At 43.3% G+C, this 23,450-nt stretch overlaps 1 protein-coding gene across 1 annotated transcript in view; it reads right to left on the reverse strand.

Annotated features, from left to right (window-relative positions):
* The window catches only part of LOC115081962, a 188,179-nt gene that overhangs the window by 90,659 nt on the left and 74,070 nt on the right, over positions 1-23,450 (reverse strand). Inside the window, exon 5 of the mRNA XM_029586202.1 lies at positions 16,977-17,191. Coding sequence (XP_029442062.1) covers positions 16,977-17,191 — 215 coding nt within the window. The remainder of the gene's footprint in view (positions 1-16,976; positions 17,192-23,450) is intronic.

Raw genomic sequence — 23,450 nt, forward strand, 5'->3', positions numbered from 1 at the left:
GGTGTGGTCTCACCATGGAGCGATATAGAGGCATTATGACATTTTCCGTTTTATTAACCATTCCCTTCCTAATAATTCCTAACATTTTATTTGCTTTTTTGACTGCTGCAGCACACTGAGCTGACGATTTCAATGTATTATCTACTATGACGCCTAGATCTCTTTCTTGGGTGGTAGCTCCTAATATGGAACCTAACATCGTGTAACTACAGCTAGGGTTATTTTTCCCTATATGCAACACCTTGCACTTGTCCACATTAAATTTCATCTGCCATTTGGATGCCCAATCTTCCAGTCTTGCAAGGTCCTCCTGTAATGTATCACAGTCTGCTTGTGATTTAACTACTCTGAATAATTTTGTATCATCTGCAAATTTGATAACGTCACTCATCGTATTCCTTTCCAGATCATTGATATATATATTGAAAAGCACCGGTCCAAGTACAGATCCCTGAGGCACTCCACTGTTTACCCTTTTCCACTGATTTTAGACAGTGCTGGGGGGGAGCCGGCTGTCGTGGTACATGTGGGCACCAATGACATAGGAAAATGTGGGAGGGAGGTTCTGGAAGCCAAATTTCGGCTCTTAGGTAGAAAGCTTAAATCCAGAACCTCCAGGGTAGCATTCTCTGAAATGTTCCCTGTTCCACACGCAGGTCACCAGAGGCAGGCAGAGCTCTGGAGTTTCAATGCATGGATGAGATGATGGGGCAAGGAAGAGGGATTCAGTTTTGTTAGGAACTGGGGAACCTTTTGGGGAAGGGGGAGTCTCTTCCGAAGGGATGGGCTCTACCTTAACCAGGGTGGAACCAGACTGCTGGCGCTAACCTTTAAAAAGGAGATAGAGCGGCTTTTAAACTAGAACAAAGGGGAAAGCTGACAGTCGCTCAGCAGCGCATGGTTCGGAGAGAGGTATCTTCAAAGGATACTAATGATGCATTAGAATTAGAGCATCCCGACAGTGAGGTTCCAATAATTAGAAAAATAGTCCAAGTGCCTGTAACTAAAAACTCACCTGAGCTAAAAAATTCTAACTTATCCCTATCAATTAAAAAGCAGAATGAAAATACAAACAAAAAACAAACTTTGAAATGTTTGTATGCTAATGCCAGAAGTCTAAGAAGTAAGATGGGAGAATTAAAATTTATAGCAGTGAATGATGACATAGACTTAATTGGCATCTCAGAGACATGGTAGAAGGAGGCGGTGTGGCACTTTATGTCCGGGATGGCATAGAGTCCAACAGGATAAACATCCTGCACGAGACTAAATGCACAATTGAATCTTTATGGGTAGAAATCCCTTGTGCGTTGGGGAAGACAATAGTGATAGGAGTATATTACCGTCCACCTGGTCAAGGTGGTGAGACGGGCTGTGAAATGCTAAGAGAAATTAGGGAAGCTAACCAAATTGGTAGTGCGGTAATAATGGGAGACTTCAATTACCCTAATATAGACTTGGTAAATGTATCATCGGGACACACTAGAGAGATAATGTTCCTGGATTGGAATAAATGATAGCTTTATGGAGCAATTGGTTCAGGAACTGACGAGAGAGGGAGCAATTTTAGATCTAATTCTCAGTGGAGCACAGGATTTGGTGAGAGAGGTAATGGTGGTGGGGCCGCTTGGCAATAGTGATCATAATATGATCAAATTTGAATTAATGACTGGAAGAGGAACAGTAAGCAAATCCATGGTTCTCTTGCTAAACTTTCAAAAGGGAAACTTTGATAAAATGAGAAAAATTGTTAGAAAAAAAACTGAAAGGAGCAGCTACAAAAGTCAAAAATGTGCAAGAGGCGTGGTCATTGTTAAATACCATTCTAGAAGCACAATCCAGATGTATTCCACACATTAAGAAAGGTGGAAATAAGGCAAAACGATTACCGGCATGGTTAAAAGGGGAGGTGAAAGAAGCTATTTTAGCCAAAAGATCTTCATTCAAAAATTGGAAGAAGGATCCAACAGAAGAAGATAGGGTAATGCATAATTGTTGGCAAGTTAAATGTAAGACATTGATAAGACAGGCTAAGAGAGAATTTGAAAAGAAGTTGGCCATAGAGGCAAAAATTCACAGTAAATACTTTTTTTAAATATATCCGAAGCAGAAAGCCTGTGAGGGAGTCAGTTGAACCATTAGATGATCGAGGGGTTAAAGGGGCACTTAGAGAAGATAAGGCCATCGCAGAAAAATTAAATGATTTCTTTACTTCGGTGTTTACTGAAGAGGATGTTTGGGAGGTACCCGTACTGGAAAAGGTTTTCATGGGTAACGATTCAGATGGTCTGAATCAAATTGCGGTGAACCTAGAAGATGTGGGAGACCTGATTGGCAAACTGAAGAGTAGTAAATCACCTGGACCGGATGGTATACACCCCAGAGTTCTGAAGGAACTAAAAAATGAAATTTCAGACCTATTAGTAAAGATTTGTAACCTATCATTAAAATCATCCATTGTACCTGAAGACTGGAGGATAGCTAATGTAACCCTAATATTTAAAAAGGGTTCCAGGGGCGATCCGGGAAACAACAGACCGGTTAGCCTGACTTCAGTGCCAGGAAAAATAGTGGAAAGTGTTCTAAACATCAAAATCACAGAACATATAGAAAGACATGGTTTAATGGAACAAAGTCAACATGGCTTTACCCAAGGCAAGTCTTGCTTCACAAATCTGTTTCACTTTTTTGAAGGAGTTAATAAACATGTGGATAAAGGTGAACCTGTAGATGTAGTATACTTGGATTTTCAGAAGGCGTTTGACAAAGTTCCTTATGAGAGGCTTCTAGGAAAAGTAAAAAGTCATGGGATAGGTGGCGATGTCCTTTCGTGGATTGCAAACTGGCTAAAAGACAGGAAACAGAGAGTAGGATTAAATGGACAATTTTCTCAGTGGAAGGGAGTGGACAGTGGAGTGCCTCAGGCATTTGTATTGGAACCCTTACTTTTCAATATATTTATAAATGATCTGGAAAGAAATACGACGAGTGAGATAATCAAATTTGCAGATGACACAAAATTGTTCAGAGTAGTTAAATCACAAGCAGATTGTGATAAATTGCAGGAAGACCTTGTGAGACTGGAAAATTGGGCATCAAAATGACAGATGAAATTTAATGTGGATAAGTGCAAGGTGATGCATATAGGGAAAAATAACCCATGCTATAGTTACACAATGTTAGGTTCCATATTAGGTGCTACAGCCCAAGAAAGAGATCTAGGCGTCATAGTGGATAACACATTGAAATCGTCAGTTCAGTGTGCTGCGGCAGTCAAAAAAGTAAACATAATGTTGGGAATTATTAGAAAGGGAATGGTGAATAAAACGGAAAATGTCATAATGCCTCTTTATCGCTCCATGGTGAGACCGCACCTTGAATACTGTGTACAATTCTGGTAGCCGCATCTCAAAAAAGATATAATTGTGATGGAGAAGGTACAGAGAAGGTTTACCAAAATGATAAGGGGAATGGAACAGCTCCCCTATGAGGAAAGATTAAAGAGGTTAGGACTTTTCAGCTTGGAGAAGAGACGGCTGAGGGGGGATTTGATAGAGGTGTTTAAAATCATGAGAGGTCTAGAACGGGTAGATGTGAATCAGTTATTTACTCTTTCGGATAATAGAAAGACTAGGGGGCACTCTATGAAGTTAGCATGTGGCACATTTAAAACTAATCGGAGAAAGTTCTTTTTTACTCAGTGCACAATTAAACTCTGGAATTTGTTGCCAGAGGATGTGGTTAGTGCAGTTAGTATAGCTGTGTTTAAAAAAGGATTGGATAATTTCTTGGAGGAGAAGTCCATTACCTGCTATTAAGTTCACTTAGAGAATAGCCACTGCCATTAGCAATGGTAACATGGAATAGACTTAGTGTTTGGGTACTTGTCAGGTTCTTATGGCCTGGATTGGCCACTGTTGGAAACAGGACGCTGGGCTTGATGGACCCCTGGTCTGACCCAGTATGGCATGTTCTTATGTTCTTAAGATTGGCAGTCTCCGTCTGCAAACGCCACCTATCCCGGCATCCCTGGGACGGCATAGATGCTCATGTCAGCCATCTTGGATCAGGGATTACTTAGGGCATGTGTTCACGCGCCAGGCTCGCTCTTTTTTTTTTTTTAATTTTAAAGATTTTCCATTTTTTTTGTAATTAACAATTTTTTAAAGTGGAAATCATATTAATTATCAAGTTTAATTCATAGATAATAGATTTACAGAATCAAACAAAAAAAGAAACTATCAAACTTCACATGTTGAAGAAATTACGACCTCTACTACACCTCGCTGATTTCCTCACAGTGCTCCAATCTATTATATTCTCCAAACTCGATTACTGTAATTCACTACTCATTGGTCTCCCCTCCGCCACCACCAAGCCCTTACAACTCCTTCAGAATGCCATTCCCCGAATCCTAACAAATACCCAAAAAAGAGATCATATCACACCCATATTGAAAGACCTACACTGGCTTCCCATCAACGCCAGAATACAGTTCAAATCCTTATCCCTCATACACAAATCTATCATAAACGAAAACACTCAATGGCTCAAACAGCCCCTCCAACTCCACACCTCCAATAGACCCACACTTACTGTTCACCAAGGAACCTTACAGCTTCCCTCCCACAAAGTCACAAAACTTACCTCCACAAAGAAGAGAGCTTTCTCATTAGATGGTCCATCCTTGTGGAACTCCATGCCCCACAACCTCTGTACAGAAACCTTCACTCCCAAATTCAAAAAGAAGCTAAAAACATGGCTGTTTCAACAGGCCTTTTCCTAAACAGCCCTTTCCTACACCACCTTCCAACTAAAATGTTCATATTCTTCCTTGAAGCATACCTCTTAGACACATGATCGAGCCGGAAATAGGCCAGTCACCCTCTTGGCTTGTACATTTATTTATTTATTTATTTATTTATTTATTTATTTATTTAACATTTTTATATACCGACATTCATCCAGGATATCATATCGGTTCACATTGTAACGCAAAAACAAACGCACGGCCTGGCGCTTTACATTGAACAGTAAAAACAAGATAACAAGGCATTAACGAGAGGGGGGAACAATAGTATGGGAAGTTTTGCAATAAAATTATAAACAAAGTTTGTAATTATATACATATGTACAAAAGAAAGAAAACTATGAGGTTAATTTTAATCAGGCTAGGAGATAAGATGGGGAAGAGAAGGGAGGAGAGCGAGGAAAGAGGGGGGGCAGAGAGAAAGAAAAGAAGGTGGCGGAGAAAAGGGGAGGGGAGAGAGGGGCGGTAGAATGGGAAACAGGGGAGGAGTGTGGAGAGTGGGGACAGTGGTGAGGTATAGAGAAAAATTAAGTGTATGCTTTTGCAAAGAGCCAGGTCTTGAGCTTCCGCTTGAAAGATTTGAGGCATTCTTCTTGCCGTAGTCACCCTCCCCCTCTCCTCTTTTCCATTCCTCTCCTTATATAAATCTCCTACAACAAATATTTATCCTATCACCCCCTTCAACCACCCACCTCCCCCTAAGCCTCCGCTATTGTATCCTCTCTACCTTCCTTTATTTGTAAACCTCAAAGTTTTTTACCTTTCTGCATATTATGACTAAGTTTACCGTTCTTTTTTCATATATTATCAAATGTTAATCATACGTTATCTAAATGCATTCTATTGTTCTCCCAAGTGTTTCATGTAACGGTGGTTACATGTACCACAAATATAAGTAACATAAGTATTATGGGCTGACCAGCAATTTGAGCAAATGATATCAAGAAAATTTCTATTCTATAATATAGGTAAGGCCGGGAGGATATGTAGCTTTTATCTTTCTGTCGAGCCAACAATGGGATCACCTTGATGGTGGCTTTCAACAAAAACTTTTAACTGGTCTGGATCGAAAAATACATATCTTTCATTTTGGTAAAATAAACAACATTTACAAGGGTATCGACATTCAGATTTTGCACCCATTTGTAACACAGTAGGTCTCATAAAAAGAAATTTATTTCTCCTTATCTGTATTTCTTTTACTAAATCTGGGTATATCCATACCTTCTGGCCTAGAAATAATACTTACTGATTTCTAAATAATTGCTTCAAGACATTGTTTCAGTCTATTAAAAAGGCAAATGATACTAACAGTGACTTCCTGTGTGTAATATTTTCTTCCTCCGACGAGGACTCAAGAAATATCTAGGGGAAATGAAGCCTGTACTGGGCCTTCTTGAGAAGCAATATTTCCTTGCATAGGCGAGGAGAGATAATAAATCTTCGTTATTAACGGCAATGCAGTCTCAGGTATTTTTAATACTTGCATCATGTATTTCTTAAATAACTCCAATGGTGATAAATAATTTACCAATGGAAAATTCAGAACTCTCAAATTATATACTCTCATTGCATTTTCTAAATTTTCCAGTTTCTTACTATGTATTACATCAGACTTCACTAGATTCTGTTGGACTTTTTCTACCATAGAAACTCTCTGTCCCGTATCTTCTAATTTCAAATTGAAAGTTGTAATTAAATTAGTATTTACTAGTACTTGATTTTTAATCTCCAGTATTGCTTGGGCTACTGATTGTAAGGAGCTCTCAATTGATTTTAGTACAGTCCAGGAACCATCAGATGTTGTATAGTCCACACTACGTTTTCCTCTTCCAGCTCCCAAAGAGTTAAGAGATGTTCTCTCCACACTCCCACTGCTGCCCGCTCTTTGGTTCTGTAGCTGGTCTGATCTTGTTTTAGACTCAGTAGATCTTAATATTTCTGGTGTGGCATGATCACCTTTCTTCTTCTTTCTCAGGGGGTTTGTCACTTCCAGAATTGGGAGTTCCTTACTCACTCCTGAGTGTACCTGCCTTTGCACCTGGTCCAGTGCTCCCAGCATTTCACCCAGGAGTCCTCCTTCCTGCGATGGCCCCTCAAAACTCTCAGAATATGGAGGAGCTGGTCTGCTCAGCTTGCTGGGACTAAGAGTGGTATCCAGAGCCTGGGAGGTAGGCGCTTTCTCCAACACTCCACCCCCAGTGGCTGTCTCTTGCGGCGTATAAGCATTATCCACAGAAAAAAAGCTCTGTATATTTGACTGCAAAGGGTCTAAAACAGGAGAGCTCACAGCTATCCCGCGAAGTTTTGCCTTTCTCTTTGTGTGTGGCATTGAGGCAAATATACAGTCCAAGCCCTCTCTTAAACACGTCATGGCGAGAACCTCAGGGGGCGTCCCCTCTGCATGACATCATCCGCCAGCGTATTTAAGCCATTCAAACTTTGCTTCCTAGGAGTTAGCAAGGAATTCCTTCCTGCTGAATTCCACTCCTATCAGAGACGCTTCGCTACTCTGAACTTGTTCCTGCACTCTAGACCTTGAACGCTTTATGTACCCGCTCCTCGGGGTCTTGTCACGTTCCAGCTATCCGCTCCTCGGAGGAACTTCCTGCCTGGAGAAGCCATCTATTCAGATTGGGACCCAGCCTTGTGAGTACACTACTCTTTGCTATCATTTTGCTGATGGAACCTCCGGTGTACCACGTGCCTCGGGCCACTACCGTGCTCACCTCAGCATTCATGGTTCTACACTTCGGAGTGAGTAATCTCACTATCCTGCTCTACTGATCTCCTGCACTTTGCTTCTGTCATCTGTATTGATTCTCGGCATACCCTGCGCTGCGGGCCACTACCGGATCTTCCCCTGAGAAGTGTTTGGGGAAAGAAGAGCTCCCTGGCGTACCCCACCCCACGGGCCACTACTGGGGATGTCATCATTGAGCCACATTACTACTCTGGACTGTGTCTTATTCCCACTCGGTGGGTACTTCATCTTCGTTCCAGTACAATAAAGTCTCATTACTATTGTGTCCGTCTCTGCTGAGACCACGCCTATTGTGGTGAGTCCCCACAGGGCTCCTCCCTGTGGATGGAGTCAGCTCTCACTATGATCCAGGGTCCACAACCACACCAGATTAAAACAGAAACATCTTGCTGCCTGGTAGAATCAGTGCACCATTAGGATTCTGCAACATTTAGGATGGCAAAGTAGATGCCGTCTTTTCACCACCACCTAGCTATCTGGTTCATTAAAACAGAAGCAGCACCCTCCACTGTAAGACAGGCCCTGTAATGTTCCCAAACAACAGGTAACTGTGCACTGGTTCCATTGTCATTAGTACAGTATCCATGACAAACAAACTATCACACATGAAACCAGTGGTTTCCTTTCAAGGTAGTGGGCCAGCACTGTTTCAGACAATAGAAGTTGTTTAGCTGAGCAGAAGGCATCTTCATGATGCCTTGCCACGTCCATGATGCTCTTTTGTCCAGGAAGCAGTGGAAAAGTTCAGCAATCATTGTCTGTGAAGAACTTATGATAGAGGTTGAAGACTCCAACAAAACATGCAGTTCAGGCATGGAAGAGTGTGAGGGAGCTTCATGGATGTCTCAGACCTTCTCATCCATCAGCTGAAGTTCTTGTTCATCAGTGTGATGACCTAAGAAGTCCATAAACTGCTATTAATCAATAGGGAATAGCCACTCCTTGTTGCCAGCATTGGTAGCTTGGGATCTATTTAATGTTTGGGTACTTGCCAGGCTCTTCTGACTTGGATTGACCACAGTTGAAAACAGGATACTGAGCTTGATGGATCCTTGGTCTGACTCAATATGGTATATCTTATATTCTTTTGTAAGAACTCTACATTTGACATTCTAAAAAATGATATGATTTTAACTATTTCCACTTCTGAACCTATAATTATAATTAAAGTACAGAAAGATTCTCTTCAAGTCAGTTAATAATGTGTCCATGAATTGTTTACATAATTCTGCTGTAGCTGCTATTCTGAAGTACTGGCATTTAACATGGAATTTTCTTTAATACATATTCAGAACTTGTACATTTGAATTTACTTTATTTACTTCCAGTTGTTGAAAACCTTGGTCAAATAATTCTTTGTGAAATTTTTCATCTTTTGATTGTCAACAAATAGTCCTTTACAGATGATACAGGAGAGAGATGTACCTTTAGAGCTTTATTAATTGTGATCTACAGTCACCTGAGATGCGTACTGTATCTCCATCTATTTATTCCTGCAAAACAACAGGTTTTGCCCATTTTGGGAATGTGTAGGTACTCTAAAACTCCTTATAAACCACTGCATTTAATCTACGGTTCAAGTCTTGACCTGATTGTGAATTGAACATTGTGTGCTTTCATTCTAATCAGCGTCACTAATGGGTCCAATGTTTTTCTGCCAAGGCTTTGATGAATTCATTTAAATTCTCCTAAAATTGATGAACTCCAGAGTTGAATTCCAAATAATTCAAACCAGTTTCTTCAAAGAGATGTATCTACTATGTCCATGTAATATTTTTATTTATTTATTTATTTATTTAAGGCTTTCCTTTACCGATATTTGTCAGAGACATCATGCCAGTTTACATTGCAAAACAGGGAGATTAGAAAGAGAAATCAGTTACAAAAAATAGGGATCAGCAAAAAGGGGAAGTGAACATTAAAAGGATAGAGAGACAGGGATAGATGCATACGTAGGATATCATAAATAACTAAATAACTAAGAAACCAGCTTACAATGGCAGTAGAGATATAACAGTATAAAACAATATAACAATATAACAGTAGATAACTATTTGTTACGAGCGTGTCCACCACGCTGCTGAACGAACCGAGGGCTTGGGGCCTTCGGATTCTGTTACGAGCGCGAGGAGCGCAGTCGCCTCTAAAGCCGGTGTAGTGAGCCCTTGGGCCACGGCGAGACTCAGGGAGGAGCCCCAAGCCACACCACGGGAGGTGAGCTGGTGCGAGCATGGAGAACCAGGCAAGGCATAGCTGAAGCAAGGACGAGAGAACAAGGTCTGGCCCTCAACCGGACCTGCACGCCCAAGACAACCAACAACGCAATGTTGATTGATGAACGGTCCTCCGACTGTTCCAAGCCCTTTTGGACCTGCTGCTGGGTAACGGCATTGGGCAGCAGGCCGGACAGAGGATGAGGGCAGACGGATTCCTTGGAACACAGAAGACATCACAGACGAGGGCTGAAGCGAAGACATAGACGCTGAAAAAAGCAGGAATAGTAGGGATGTGACAATGGCACTGTCCCTCAGGGCGCCCTACGCTGCCAGTACCACTGGTCAGGTCACGGACCACTCTGTCCTACACCCGCAGGAGCAGGACCCATGCAGGAAAGGTAAAACACTGCACAAGCAGTCTGAAGAGGGTTACTGCACTCCTAGCAGTCTGCAGCAAGTTGGAACATCAGGACCTGGATCAGGAACAAACATCTAGGAACATCTGGAACCAACATCAAGGCAACAGGCAGAGACACAGGACAGGGGGCCATCAAGACAAGAGAAGACCACAGAGGACCTGGATCGATGAAGAAGGACAGACAACTGTGAGACTCAATCCGAAGGCAAACAGGAACTGAAGTGAAGGTCCTTTTATACTGCTGTGTGCAGGCAACTCCCTGGGAGGAGTTCACCTGGACCGCCCCTCACTGGCCCTATAACTGAGGAGGAGTGCTGTGGGCCGGCCCCAAGGGAGAGGGCGTGGCCCGAACCAGGAAGTCCAAGCAGAGCCAAGCAAGCCATAGGCAGGCCCCAAGAACATCGAGGCCTCCCAGGCCCTGGAGCAAATCCTGGATAGTACGCAAGTGAAGACCCTGGCTTCGGAGTGGCCTCCAGAGGAAAAGGTAAGATGCCTCCTGTGGCGCAGCGACAGGAGGGATCGCAACACTATTTACAAATCATGTGTCCATGTCTTAAGTAGTGTAAGGCAGAGGCAGGTGAACAGGTAGCTAGAGTATTCAAAACATTATGTGTAAATAGATTGTAACGGGCGGGAAACATCTAGGGTGGGCAGGTGATTTTATATAGAGATGATTCAGAGGGCATTGAGATGCGTGGGGTTAGGGGTAGGCTTCTTTGAATAACCATGTTTTGAGTTGTTTTTTTTTAAATTTCTGAGCGCATTGCTCCAGTCTGAGTTCAGGTGGCATGGAGGTCCAGGCATAGGGACCAGCAATGGATATGGCTGCAAACGTTTCAGAGAAGGAGTGTGAAGGGTTCCTTACCACCTTAAACCAGCAGGGAATAGCTTGTGGGTGGGAGGTTGCCAGTGTAGGGGGTATATATGCAAGTGCAGGCAGGCCTCAGCAGTACTTAATAGGACCCTCCAAGAGTCCATAGGGTTAACTGTCAGTGGATGTTAGGAATAGCATTTAGGCATTATATGGCAATACTCATAATGATACACTATATATATTAGTAAAGCAATAGCATTCAAAATAAAGGCAAAAATGATATTTTGCAACCTCATAAATTCTAAAAGGCTTAATAACCTGATGTACATTTTGGGGTAGATTTTATAATTTTGTGCGTATCTTATAAAATCCGGGGTCGGCGCGCGCAAGGGGGTGCACATTTGTGCAACCTGCGCACGCCGAGCCCAGCGCCTGCTGAAAGCAGACGTAAATCTGCGTGCGCCAGCGGGCTGCTGGCGCGCCATCACCCAACCCGGGGGCTGGTCTGGAGGCCTCGACCCCGCCCCTGGGTTGGCGCCATGCCCCCGGGCCCGCCCCCGAAATGCCGTGTCATGCCCCCGAAACGCCGCGTCATTTACGGAACGCCCCCGACATGCCCCTTTTACGAAGCCCCGGAACTTACGCGCGTCCCGGGCTCTGCACGCGTAAATCCGGCCAGATTTACGTGCGCAGCTGAGATTCAATGCCAAGAAGTGCAGAGTCATGCATATGGGGAGTGGAAATCCGAATGAACTGTATTCGATGGGGGGGAAAGGCTGATGTGCACGGAGCAGGAGAGGGACCTTTGGGTGATAGTGTCTAATGATATGAAGTCTGCGAAACAATGTGACAAGGCGATAGCTAAAGCCAGAAGAATGCTGGGCTGCATTGAGAGAGGAATATCGAGTAAGAAAAGGGAAGTGATTATCCCCTTGTACAGGTCCTTGGTGAGGCCTCACCTGGAGTACTGTGTTCAGTTCTGGAGACCGTATCTCCGAAGAGACAGAGACAAGATGGAAGCGGTCCAGAGAAGGGTGACCAAAAAGGTGGAGGGTCTTCATTGAATGACTTATGAGGAGAGATTGAAGAATCTAAATATGTACACCCTGGAGGAAAGGAGGAGCAGAGGTGATATGATACAGACTTTCAGATACTTGAAAGGTTTTAATGATCCAAAGACAACGACAAACCTTTTCCGTAGGAAAAAAATCAGCAGAACCAGGGGTCACGATTTGAAGCTCCAGGGAGGAAGATTCAGAACCAATGTCAGGAAGTATTTCTTCACGGAGAGGGTGGTGGATGCCTGGAATGCCCTTCCGGAGGAAGTGGTGAAGACCAGAACTGTGAAGGACTTCAAAGGGGCGTGGGATAAACACTGTGGATCCATAAAGTCTAGGGGACGTGAATAAAGAGTGGGTGGCTCACATAGAGTATGCCGAACAAGCAGCAGCCCTCAAGATAGAAGGGCTTAGAATAGAAGAACAACAGGAAGCCACAGCCGCCGCTGAAGTGCGCAGAAAGACAGAGCTAGAGATCACCTCAGATCTGTTGCAATAAAAGGGAGAAGCAGCAGCCCTTGAAGCCCAAATTAAAGGTCTTGTTGTGGGGGGAGGGGAGTTGTCACAGTCACAAAAAGTAGCGGACGCAGGGATCAATAACCGGGGCCCGCAAGGCCAAGGGTGGAAGGAGGCGGCAGAACACTGCACGGAGCGGCAGTAGCCAGAGAGGCAATCACGGAGCGGGATGCCAGTGGCCAGAGGTCGGTGTTCCACCTTCACGGAGCGGAAGGATGGAGGGCTGCCATCTCCAAAAAAAAAAAAAAGCAGAGGGGTGGGTAAGAGTATGTAAAATTACTGGTGAGGTCATAGGCTATAGGTATTGCCAATTATTAGGCTTGTTCAATATTTGTTGATTGTTAATGTGGCTTGCGAGAATGAGGGCTACTACCTGGAGATAATACCCTTGTTCAATGTACATCACACGGTTAATGAGACTCCATCATTGCTCTAAGCTTCAACAGCAAGAGGTAATGTGGAAAAAAAAAAAGGATTTGCATTCACAAAAAAGCGAGGTGTAGCTTGCTTGTTACGGCGGTTACTTCCTCAAAACCAAATAAGCCGATACTTTACTTTCAATACATATCCAGCATAGCTCTCTGCTTCAGTGGCAGGGGAGAAAGTCTAATACTTCACTTTCAACGCATAGCTCTCTGCTTCAATGGCAGGGGGAATGTAGAAAAGAGGATCTGTATATGGACAACAACCAACAAGGTCTGAATTACATAGTCTGAGTGGACAAAGGCATGGGTGTAGCCTGCTTATTGCTGCAGTTACTACCCCTAATTAAGCTAGATATTCACTTGGATGCGGTTCCGGCACTGCTCTCTACATTGGTGGTGGGGTGGAGGGGAAATGGAACTAAGGGGTAGTAAAAGCCAGGCGTAACAAGTATGAGAAAAAAAAAAAAAAAAAGTGCATGGCTTGCTGGGCAGACTGGATGGGCCGTTTGGTCTTCTTCTGCTGTCATTTCTATGTTTCTATGATTTACTCGCGCAGGGCATTTAAAATCCGGCCGAATATGTGCAGTACTTGTATTAATGACTAGAATCATCAATATCGGTTTTTACAGCAGTGAGCAGAAGTCCAATTCAGGACCTAGGTACACTAACCCTCAAGATATGAGACTAGTCAGCACAAGTGAAAACAAGCTTTATCATTTTTTTATTTTATTATGTTAAACAATGTTATTATATATATTTACATGTATAGCAGGAAATCCCTGACACCCAAATATATTGAAAATATATTTTCTCCATTTGGATTATATCAATTCCTCAGCTTTCCTCTTGGTGCTCCAGCAACTTTACAGCAGGTTCATGGATATGATATTAAGACCTTACATCTGGTATGTGGCAGCTTATGGAGATAACATGGTCAGGTAGAGTCTCACTTACAAAAGGTGAAAGCAATTTTAAAATCTCTTAGGAAAGCAGGTTTAAGTGCATTGGGCAAGACAGAGATGAAAATGTTATATCTTTTTTAGGTAACTGAGCAGCAAGCTGAGATCCAGGGAAGCTACTTCTCCTATCCACGCTGCTTGTGACTTGGGCTACTCATGTCGCCTTCCATTGCCTCATATACAAACTTAGATTAAATGCCCTTGTGGACAGGGATATAGCAACTGATCTGAATTTTACACTTGCCTTTAGCTCAGATCTGGAAAGATAAGTAATAGAATGCAAGTCCTATGAAATTCCAAAGTTTAGACATTAAGAAACAGGCGAGAGCCTTTCTAGAACTGGCTGGATATTATGCCCTACCTAACCAACTCAATGTTTTCACAAAAAAGATTGATCCAACCATGGTCCAGTAGTCAGACACCTTTAGAGAAGTGTTTCCCAAACAGTGTGCCTTTAGACCTAATCGGGTTACTACTGCCTGATGTTCAGATTCAGGCCAGCACTGGAGCTCTGCTCTCAGTACCTCCAAGCAACAAGAGACAGCAACAGTGACTCTTAAACATGGAGAAGCTGTAATCATGCACATCTCCTTTTCCTAGCTATAGCAGGAGCCCTGGAGAGAGGTTTGCAGGGCATGGGTAGCTGGGCCCTGCTTTTTCTGGCACACACAGTGCCGACAGCAACTCCTAATCTTCTGTCTTTTCCCCAGGCTGAATGAGAAAGGGAGAGTGCGCATCGAGCTCTGAGTGTGGGAGCAGCAGCAGCTAAGGTAACTAACCAAATTCTCACTTTTACATAGAGGGACACCTGCCCAATGTAATGAGTTCATGTGTCTTTCTACCACCTATCTACCTTTCTTTTAAGATTTGGAAGAAAGACCTCTTGGATTTTCAGTGCTTCCCTACCTCTTCTTTTCATCGTATGAGTCCTCTCCATGTCTGCCTTGCCTACCCTATGAAGGCTGGTGGGAAAATTGCTTTAGACATTATGATGTTTTGTAAAATTTAAAAAAAAAAAAAAAAGCCATGAACTTCACACCGCAAATTTCACACAGGAAACTTCCTTACACAAAAATGCTTCTGACGTAGGGCTTTGGGCCATCTTGTTGTGCCTCATTAATGTGCACAGACCTTCTTGATGGCCTGTGGTTAAGCTATAGGGATCTTCTGGACATTGTGCAGCAGACAAGATGGAATCATGATGAAGAAGAATTTGCTTTTCTGATTTAACACATAATGTGATTGACAGTCAATGATGGTAACATTTGATGCTGGCTCGTGCTAAATCATGCGGCCATTGTATAATATATGCACGTATATGCACGCATGCTATAGGCTGTATGCATGTGCGCACAATTTTATATGGAGGCACGCAAGTGCACGCAAATGCCTGCCTCTACTGTGTAAGTGGGGGAATTTTAGTAGACATGCGGGCCGACTCCATTACCAGTTTCCCCAGTTCATTCCCAGTTAACCCAGGTAAAGGATAGGACTTCCTAACCCCTCTAGTTAATTAGCCTCCTTTTTACCCTGTTAGCATAGTTATTTTGTTTTGGGCTTGCACGCCATCCATAGCAGAAGTAAAGTTACACGTTAGGGGATCCCGGTGCGCGCTTGTGCGGGTATTTATGCGCTGGTTTAATTAATAAATCCTGGAATGCCCATCCCATGCCCCCACCCACACCCCACTCCTTTTTTGGGAACACGTTTTTGTGCAGATTCCGGGAGATAGATGTGTACGCGGGTGCCTTATAAAATCCACGCCGTGCATGCTGGCCCAAATTCTGCACATGTCTCCCAGCTTTGGCGCATGCCAGGCTTCTAAAATTCACCACATCATGAACATAATGTGTTTCAGTGACATGGAAATCAGCTTTCATTCATGTGCTATAATGCAAATTGAACTGCAATGGTCTTTTCTCATGTGATTGTGAGTGTTTGATCAATTACTGCAGAGCTTCATCACGAAGTTCCTCAGGCAAGATAATAGAAATCAGCAAAGTTCAGTCATAAAAGCTGAGACATTTTCTTTCCTTTTAATTTAAATTTGTTGAATGGGAAACTCACATTCTGACATATCTTTCTGCGACCGGGTCCCAGGTGCATAGAAACATGATGGCAGAAAAAGACCTTATGGTCCATCCAGTCTTCCCACCCATCCAATGAATTCTCATCACTTCCTTAGAGATCCCCTGTATTTATCCCAGGCTTTCTGTTTTTGTCTGCACCACCTCCACTGGGAGGCTGTTCCTTGCATCCACCATCCTCTCTATAAAGAAATATTTCCTAAGATGACTCCTGAGACTACCCTCTTTCACCCTCATCTCATGACCTCCTTTCCATTGATTATGGCTCATCTCTTGTGCAGGGAAACCTTTGAGAAAAAATTGGGCCCAATATTCAGAGCCAGTTATCCGGCTAAAAGGAGGTGGCTGAATATCCAGCTGTGCTGACACTTACCGAATAACTACTTAACTGGTTAAGTAGCTGTAACAGGCTAAGTGATGGGCGGGATGAAGCATAAAATAACGTTTTCTTCATTAAGATTAGAAATCATCCCGTAATCCTTATAGGACCCATGCTTCAAATTTCTTTCTTATGCCCTTGTACATAAGTTCACCTTTACATTTAGCTTTATTGTTTTAACGTTTACTGCTACTGTTTTTTTGCACTTTCTGTACTAATGTATCTCTGTAATTTATTTATACTCCCCACCTCCTCCCCTGTTCATTGTACTTTTCAATCTTTCAGTTGTAATGTAAACCGGTATGATGTTTGCACACTAATGCCGGTATATAAAAAAAAATAAATCTTAAATAAATAAAAGAGAGAAGCTACTTATCCTGCTAACTTAATCATGGCACAAAACAAAACACAATAAAACAGCCAGATAAAACTAACAAAAATAAATCATATTCCATACAATAACAATAAAATCGCAACTAAATCATCATCTTAGAACTCACCAGTGTCCTGGTTAAGGGAGGTGCCATTACCTGTTTAATTGTAAAGTCATTGATGAGATGATGATTGTGTTCATTCAGGTTACAGTGCAGAGATACACAATCACTCTGGTATAGCAGGTCCTGGAGTGTGAACACTCTCTGCACACCCAAAGTCCTCTCCATCCCATCCTGCAAGTAGGGATCATATATGATAATACTGAATCCAAATGCCTTCGCCCTGACAGCAACAGCTTGCCCAGAACGCCCTGAATGGATAAAGAAAAGACAAAATACAATGTAAAGAATAACGTAAGCATAAGCATTCCACACACACATACCTCATAGGCTGCTCCTGCCATAAATGTGCCAAAACAGATATCACACACACCAAGCTTGCCATAAGCATGCAGCACACAGATATCATACAGACTAAGCTGCATGCAGATATCACACACACCAAGCTTGCCATAAGCATGCAGCACACAGATATCATACAGACTAAGCTGCATGCAGATACCACACATGCTAAGCCTTCCATATGCATAACACATACATACCACAAATGCTGTCTTCTTTAGGCATGTAGCAGACACATACTGTACATACTAAGCAGCAGTATATGTCCACACAGGTAAGACACATGCTAAAGTTTTCCATTTGTAAGCAAGACATATACCATATATGCTAAACCTTTTATAAACATGTTACAGTCACAAGTCATACATGCTAAGCCTGATTTAAGCATGACACGGACACATACCATACATACTGGGGTCAAAGCTGATCGGTTAAGTAATTTAGGTAAATTATGATGTATATTCAACTGCACGACTATGCCACTGAATATACACATATAACTGAGTGCTTAGCCGGTTTAGTCTAATCAGCTAAGTTTAGATGTTCTCTATGGCACGTCTAGCTAAGTTGTACAACTGATGTGGCTAAGTCCAAATATTGGCAGTTAGCTGCATAAGTTGTACGGCTCTCTCTGTCCTGATCCGTCCACTAACGCCTACTTTTTAACCAACTAATTCTGTAGCAGTATAAGGGATTTATATGACTAAATGGCAACTGCTGAATGTGGGCGCATAGTCAGCGACCACTATTTAGCCACATAAGTCACGCTTATCCAGCTACATAGCACTAAACGTGCTTTGAATATTGAGCTCCCTAACCCTGCTGTAAGCATGCCATACAAACAAAATCTCCATAAAGATGTCAGACACATGCCATAGGTGCTAAGCCTGTTATAAGCATGCCACGGAAAATACCGTACATGCGAAGCCTGCTATAATCATGTCACACACAGAAAGCACATACACTAAGCATTCCTTAAGCATGTCAGGGACTCATAAAACACAAGCTTAATCAGCTTTAAGCACGACACAGACAAATGCCAAACATGCTAAGCCATCCTTAAGCATAATGTACATGCTATGCCTATAATGAGCATGAAACACACAGATACCATAAATGCTAATCCTCATGTTCAGTGAGGTCTGAGTGACAAGTTCAAAGCCTTATATTATATTTGTTTTTGCTTTTCATCTTTTGACAAATTAATCATAAATTTGTTTTATTGAATTATGTATGTTTGACTTTGTATATTGCCTAGGGTCTAATGCATGTGATTAAGAGTTTTTAATAAACATAAACATAAGCCTGCCACACACAAATACCGCACATGCTAAGCCTTTCATAAGCACACCACAGACATATAGGAGTCGATTTTCAAAGAAGCGCACAGCCATCCATGTGCGCACAGTTCCCAAGTGAGGACATGGACGCGGCTATTTTATAACACGCGCGCGACAGCACGTGCGTGTTATAAAATACGATATCCGCGTGCACCTGCGTGTGCGGATGGCCTCCGAGTGCATGGGGGTGAAATTTTAAAAGCCCATACTCGGCAATGCAATTGAGCCTCCTCCATTTCCCTCCCAGTCTGCTCCAATTAAGGAGCAGACCCTGGCTCGAGGGAGCCCAACACCAGATCACAGTATACACGGATCACAAAAATCGAGTATTTACATCATGCTCAGAGTTTAAACCATCGCCAGGCCCATTGGGCCCTCTTCTTTACCCGATTCAATTTCCTGCTGTGTTACTGCCCAGCCAATAAACATTGTCGCGCCGATGTCCTCTCCAGATCCTTCATCGCAGAGGATGTACCCGTTACCCCGCGGCATATAATAGATTCTGCCAAGGTCATTCTGTCCATCACCTTTCCAGTCCCACTGGGGAAGATGGTAGTCCCTCGCCAACTACGACGGAGGGTTCTTCGATGGGCTCATGACTCTTTGACCTCAGGACATTCGGGCCTGTTCAGAACTCTCTCTACACTCCAGCAGTACTATTGGTGGCCTACTATAAGAAAGGACACGCAAGCTTACGTAGGGTCCTATCCTATGTGTGCCCATCATAAGCCTACAACAGGAAGTCTGTGGGGACTCTTGCAACCGCTCCCTGTTCTGAGCAAGCCATGGACCCATATCGCGACGGACTTTATAGAGGATCTGCCTGTCTCCAATGGTAACAACACCATATGGGTCACCGTCGACCGTTTCTCTAAAATGGCCCACTTCGTGGCTCTACCCGGTCTTCCTTCTGCACCACAGCTCGCTAAGCTGTTCATCCGGCATGTGTTCTGGCTCCATGGTCTCCCCAAACATATCCTCTCGGACTGTGGAGTTCAATTCATTGCACGCTTTTGGAGATCTCTCTGCAAAAAAGTCAACATCTTGTTAGATTTCACCTCAGCTTACCATCCCCAAGCCAATGGGCAAACTGAGAGGACTAATAGAACCTTAAAACAATTCTTGCAGGCCTACATGAGCCTACAAAAAACAGCAGGGTAGGCGATCCAGTGAAACCGTAGGCAAGCAACAAACAGAAGGATGCCAAAGAGCGTCTTTTTCAAACTTTAATTAAGGAGACGTGAAAACTCAAATAGAAATGCCCGACTCTGGCCGAGTTTCACCACCTGCGGTGGCTGCCTCAGGGGCTACAAACAAACATATAAAGTGTTTAATAACATAAATATTGGAAACATATATGTTTGTTTGTAGCCCCTGAGGCAGCCACCGCAGGTGGCGAAACTCGGCCAGAGTCGGGCATTTCTATTTGAGTTTTCACGTCTCCTTAATTAAAGTTTGAAAAAGACGCTCTTTGGCATCCTTCTGTTTGTTGCTTGCCTACATGAGCCTACGGCAGGATGACTGGGCCGACCTCCTTCCATGGGTGGAATTCGCATTAAACTCTCATCAGTCCACTTCCACCGGCTCATCTCTTTTCCAGGTGGTCTATGGACGTCAGGCTTTGCCACAGTTACCGCTCCCTTTGTCCATAGCCTCACCAGCAGCACAGTTCACTGCTCAAGAATTGCATCAATTGTGGCACAATACTCAACAGCTGCTCAAGCAGGCTGCCCAGAGATCGAAGAGGTCCTTTGATGCACATCATCGCGAAGCACCCAGTTCCAACCTGGTGATAAAGTATGGCTCAGCACCAGGTTTATCCGACTCAAGCTGCCCTCAGCTTGCTTCGCTCCCAGGTATATTGGTCCCTTCCCTGTGTGCCGCCATCTGGGTCCAGTCACTTACAGACTCCAGCTGCCTTCCTCACTTAAGATTCACAACACCTTCCATGTTTCTCTACTAAAACCTTTGGTCCTATCCGGATTTTCTAAAAAACACCGGAGCCTCAACCACTGTCCTCAGAAGTGGATGTCACATATGAAGTCCGAGAGGTCCTGGACGTTAGAAAACGTGGTAAAAAGTGGGAATAACTCCTTTCATGGGAGGGCTTTGGGTCTGAGGAGAACAGTTGGGAACCTGCCGCCAATATTCTGGACAAAGATCTCATCCAGCAGTTCCGTGCCACCGGACCCTTTTTTGAAGTTGCTACGGCGGGAACCTCAGGGGCGTCCTTGACTGATGACATCATTGGTCAGGGTTCTTAAGTACTGCCTTTGCCCCCTGCTAGCCGACTTGGCAACGAGTTCCATCGCTACTCTACTGACTTTCGTCTCCTCGGACCTGTGGTGACTGTCTCGGACCCTTCTTGGATTCTGGACCCTGGCTCAGGTACCCGCTCCTCGGGCCTGCATGCGCTCTCTCCAGAGACCCAGTCTCCTGGCTTCACCCGCTCCATGGGCTAGCCCTGCATCTTCCAGGAGTCCTAACCACCGCCTTCCCGCTGCTCGGGCTTGCCTCCGGGAATGCTCTCACCATAAGAACATAAGAACATAAGAAATTGCCATGCTGGGTCAGACCAAGGGTCCATCAAGCCCAGCATCCTGTTTCCAAGAGTGGCCAAACCAGGCCACAAGAACCTGGCAAGTGCCCAAACACTAAGAAGATCCCATGCTACTGATGCAATTAATAACAGTGGCTATTCCCTAAGTAAAATTGATTAATAGCCGTTAATGGACTTCTCTTCCAAGAACTTATCCAAACTTTTTTTGAACCCAGCTACATAACTGTACTAACCACGTCCTCTGGCAATAAATTCCAGAGCTTTATTGTGCGTTGAGTGAAAAAGAATAGTCTTAAATGTGCTACTTGCTAACTTCATGGAATGCCCCCTAGTCCTTCTATTATTCGAAAGTGTAAATAACCAAGTCACATCTACTTGTTCAAGACCTCTCATGATCTTAAACACCTCTATCATATCCCCCCTCTGCCGTCTCTTCTCCAAGCTGAACAGCCCTAACCTCTTCAGCCTTTCCACATAGGGGAGCTGTTCCATCCCCTTTATCATTTTGGTTGCCCTGCTCTGTACCTTCTCCATTGCAACTATATCTTTTCTGAGATGCAGCGACCAGAATTGTACACAGTATTCAAGGTGTGGTCTCACCATGGAGCAATATAGAGGCATTATGACATTTTCCGTTCTATTAACAATTCCTTTCCTAATAATTCCTAACATTCTGTTTGCTTTTTTGACTGCCGCAGCACACTGAGTTGACTAGCTTTTCTAATATAGTCTTGCTGGGGTACATAATTGCAGTAATTTCTAACAAGATAATTTGCCAATTCTTTATCAGATTCAAGAAGTTTTCTTTCAAATCAAATAAACATAACAGGTTATATATTCAAAAGCCATTTAGATGGATAACTCACAAGTTATATGTCTAAATGCCTTAAACGGCATATTGAAACCTCTTATCCTTCTCTGGAAAAATAAAGAAGCTCTAGCTTCTGAAAGGAAAGAAACCCAATGCACACAGAAATTCCATAATTCAATCAAAAACCATAAGATAAAGCTCATTCGGTTGGAAGACTCAGTCAACCGAGGCACTAATATGGGAATTATTTTTAAGGCAAACCTATAGTTAAATGCTTTCCAGGATCCTCAGCTGGTAGAAATGCAAATAGCATATTCAATACAATCACTAATCAGTGAAGAAAGTAAGGACTCTGAAATTAACATTATCATGCATCTAGGGACCAATGACCTTCCTAGAAACAGCATCCCAAGTGGTAGAGTTAGATTTCCAGAATCTGGGGAAGCACATTCGGCACATAGCAAAGTCTTTTGCCTTTTCAGAAGTATTAAGGGAAGGAGAGGCTTAGCCATATAGACAACTTCAATGCATGGCTCAAATGCTGGTGTAAGGAAGGAAAGTTTGGATATATTTTGGGCTGCGGCCAATTATGGAACAATAAAAGACTCATATCTGTCTATGGCAGGCAAACGAATCCTAAGTGAAAAATTCAAAACATATGCCACAAGGCATTTAAAAATGAGGATGGAGGGTGGCGGAAAGAAATTGGAATGTCACCAGCATCTTCAAGAAGTGCTTGAAGAAATTAACTAAAATCAGCTCAATAGGGCAGAAAAGATGTCCAAAAAGAGCAGTAAGCTGAGGGAGAGAAACTGGAAAGCAATGAACATAAAGGCTAAAGAGGTTAGCAGTTAGTGCTATTCAGACGAAGGAAAATGTGGGAGGGAAGTTCTGGAAGCCAAATTTAGGCTCTTAGGTAGAAAGATTAAATCCAGAACCTCCAGGGTAGCATTCTCTGAAATGCTCCCTGTTCCACGCGTAGGTCACCAGAGGCAGGCAGAGCTCCAGAGTCTCAATGTGTGGATGAGACGATGGTGCAAGGAAGAGGGATTCAGCTTTGTAAGGAACTGGGGAAATGTTTGGGGAAAGGGGAGACTTTTCCGAAGGGATGGGCTCCACCTTAACCAGGGTAGAACCAGACTGCTGGCGCTAACCTTTAAAAAGGAGATAGAGCAGCTTTTAAACTAGAACAAAGGGGAAAGCCGACAGTCACTCAGCAGTGCATGGTTTGGAGAAATGTATTCTTGAAGGATACTAATGAAACAGGAGAGTTAGGGCATCCCAACAGAGAGGTTCCATTAAAAGCAAGCATAGTCCATGTGCCTATGTGTAAAAAATCACCGAAGCTAATGATTTCCAAATTATCCCTAACAACTGAAAAGCAGGTTGTTAATACAAACAAAAAACACACATTGAAACGTCTGTATGCCAATGCCAGAAGTCTAAGAAGTAAGATG

Source organism: Rhinatrema bivittatum, unplaced genomic scaffold (genome assembly GCF_901001135.1).
Source record: "Rhinatrema bivittatum unplaced genomic scaffold, aRhiBiv1.1, whole genome shotgun sequence".
In the NCBI taxonomy this organism is placed as follows: domain Eukaryota; kingdom Metazoa; phylum Chordata; class Amphibia; order Gymnophiona; family Rhinatrematidae; genus Rhinatrema; species Rhinatrema bivittatum.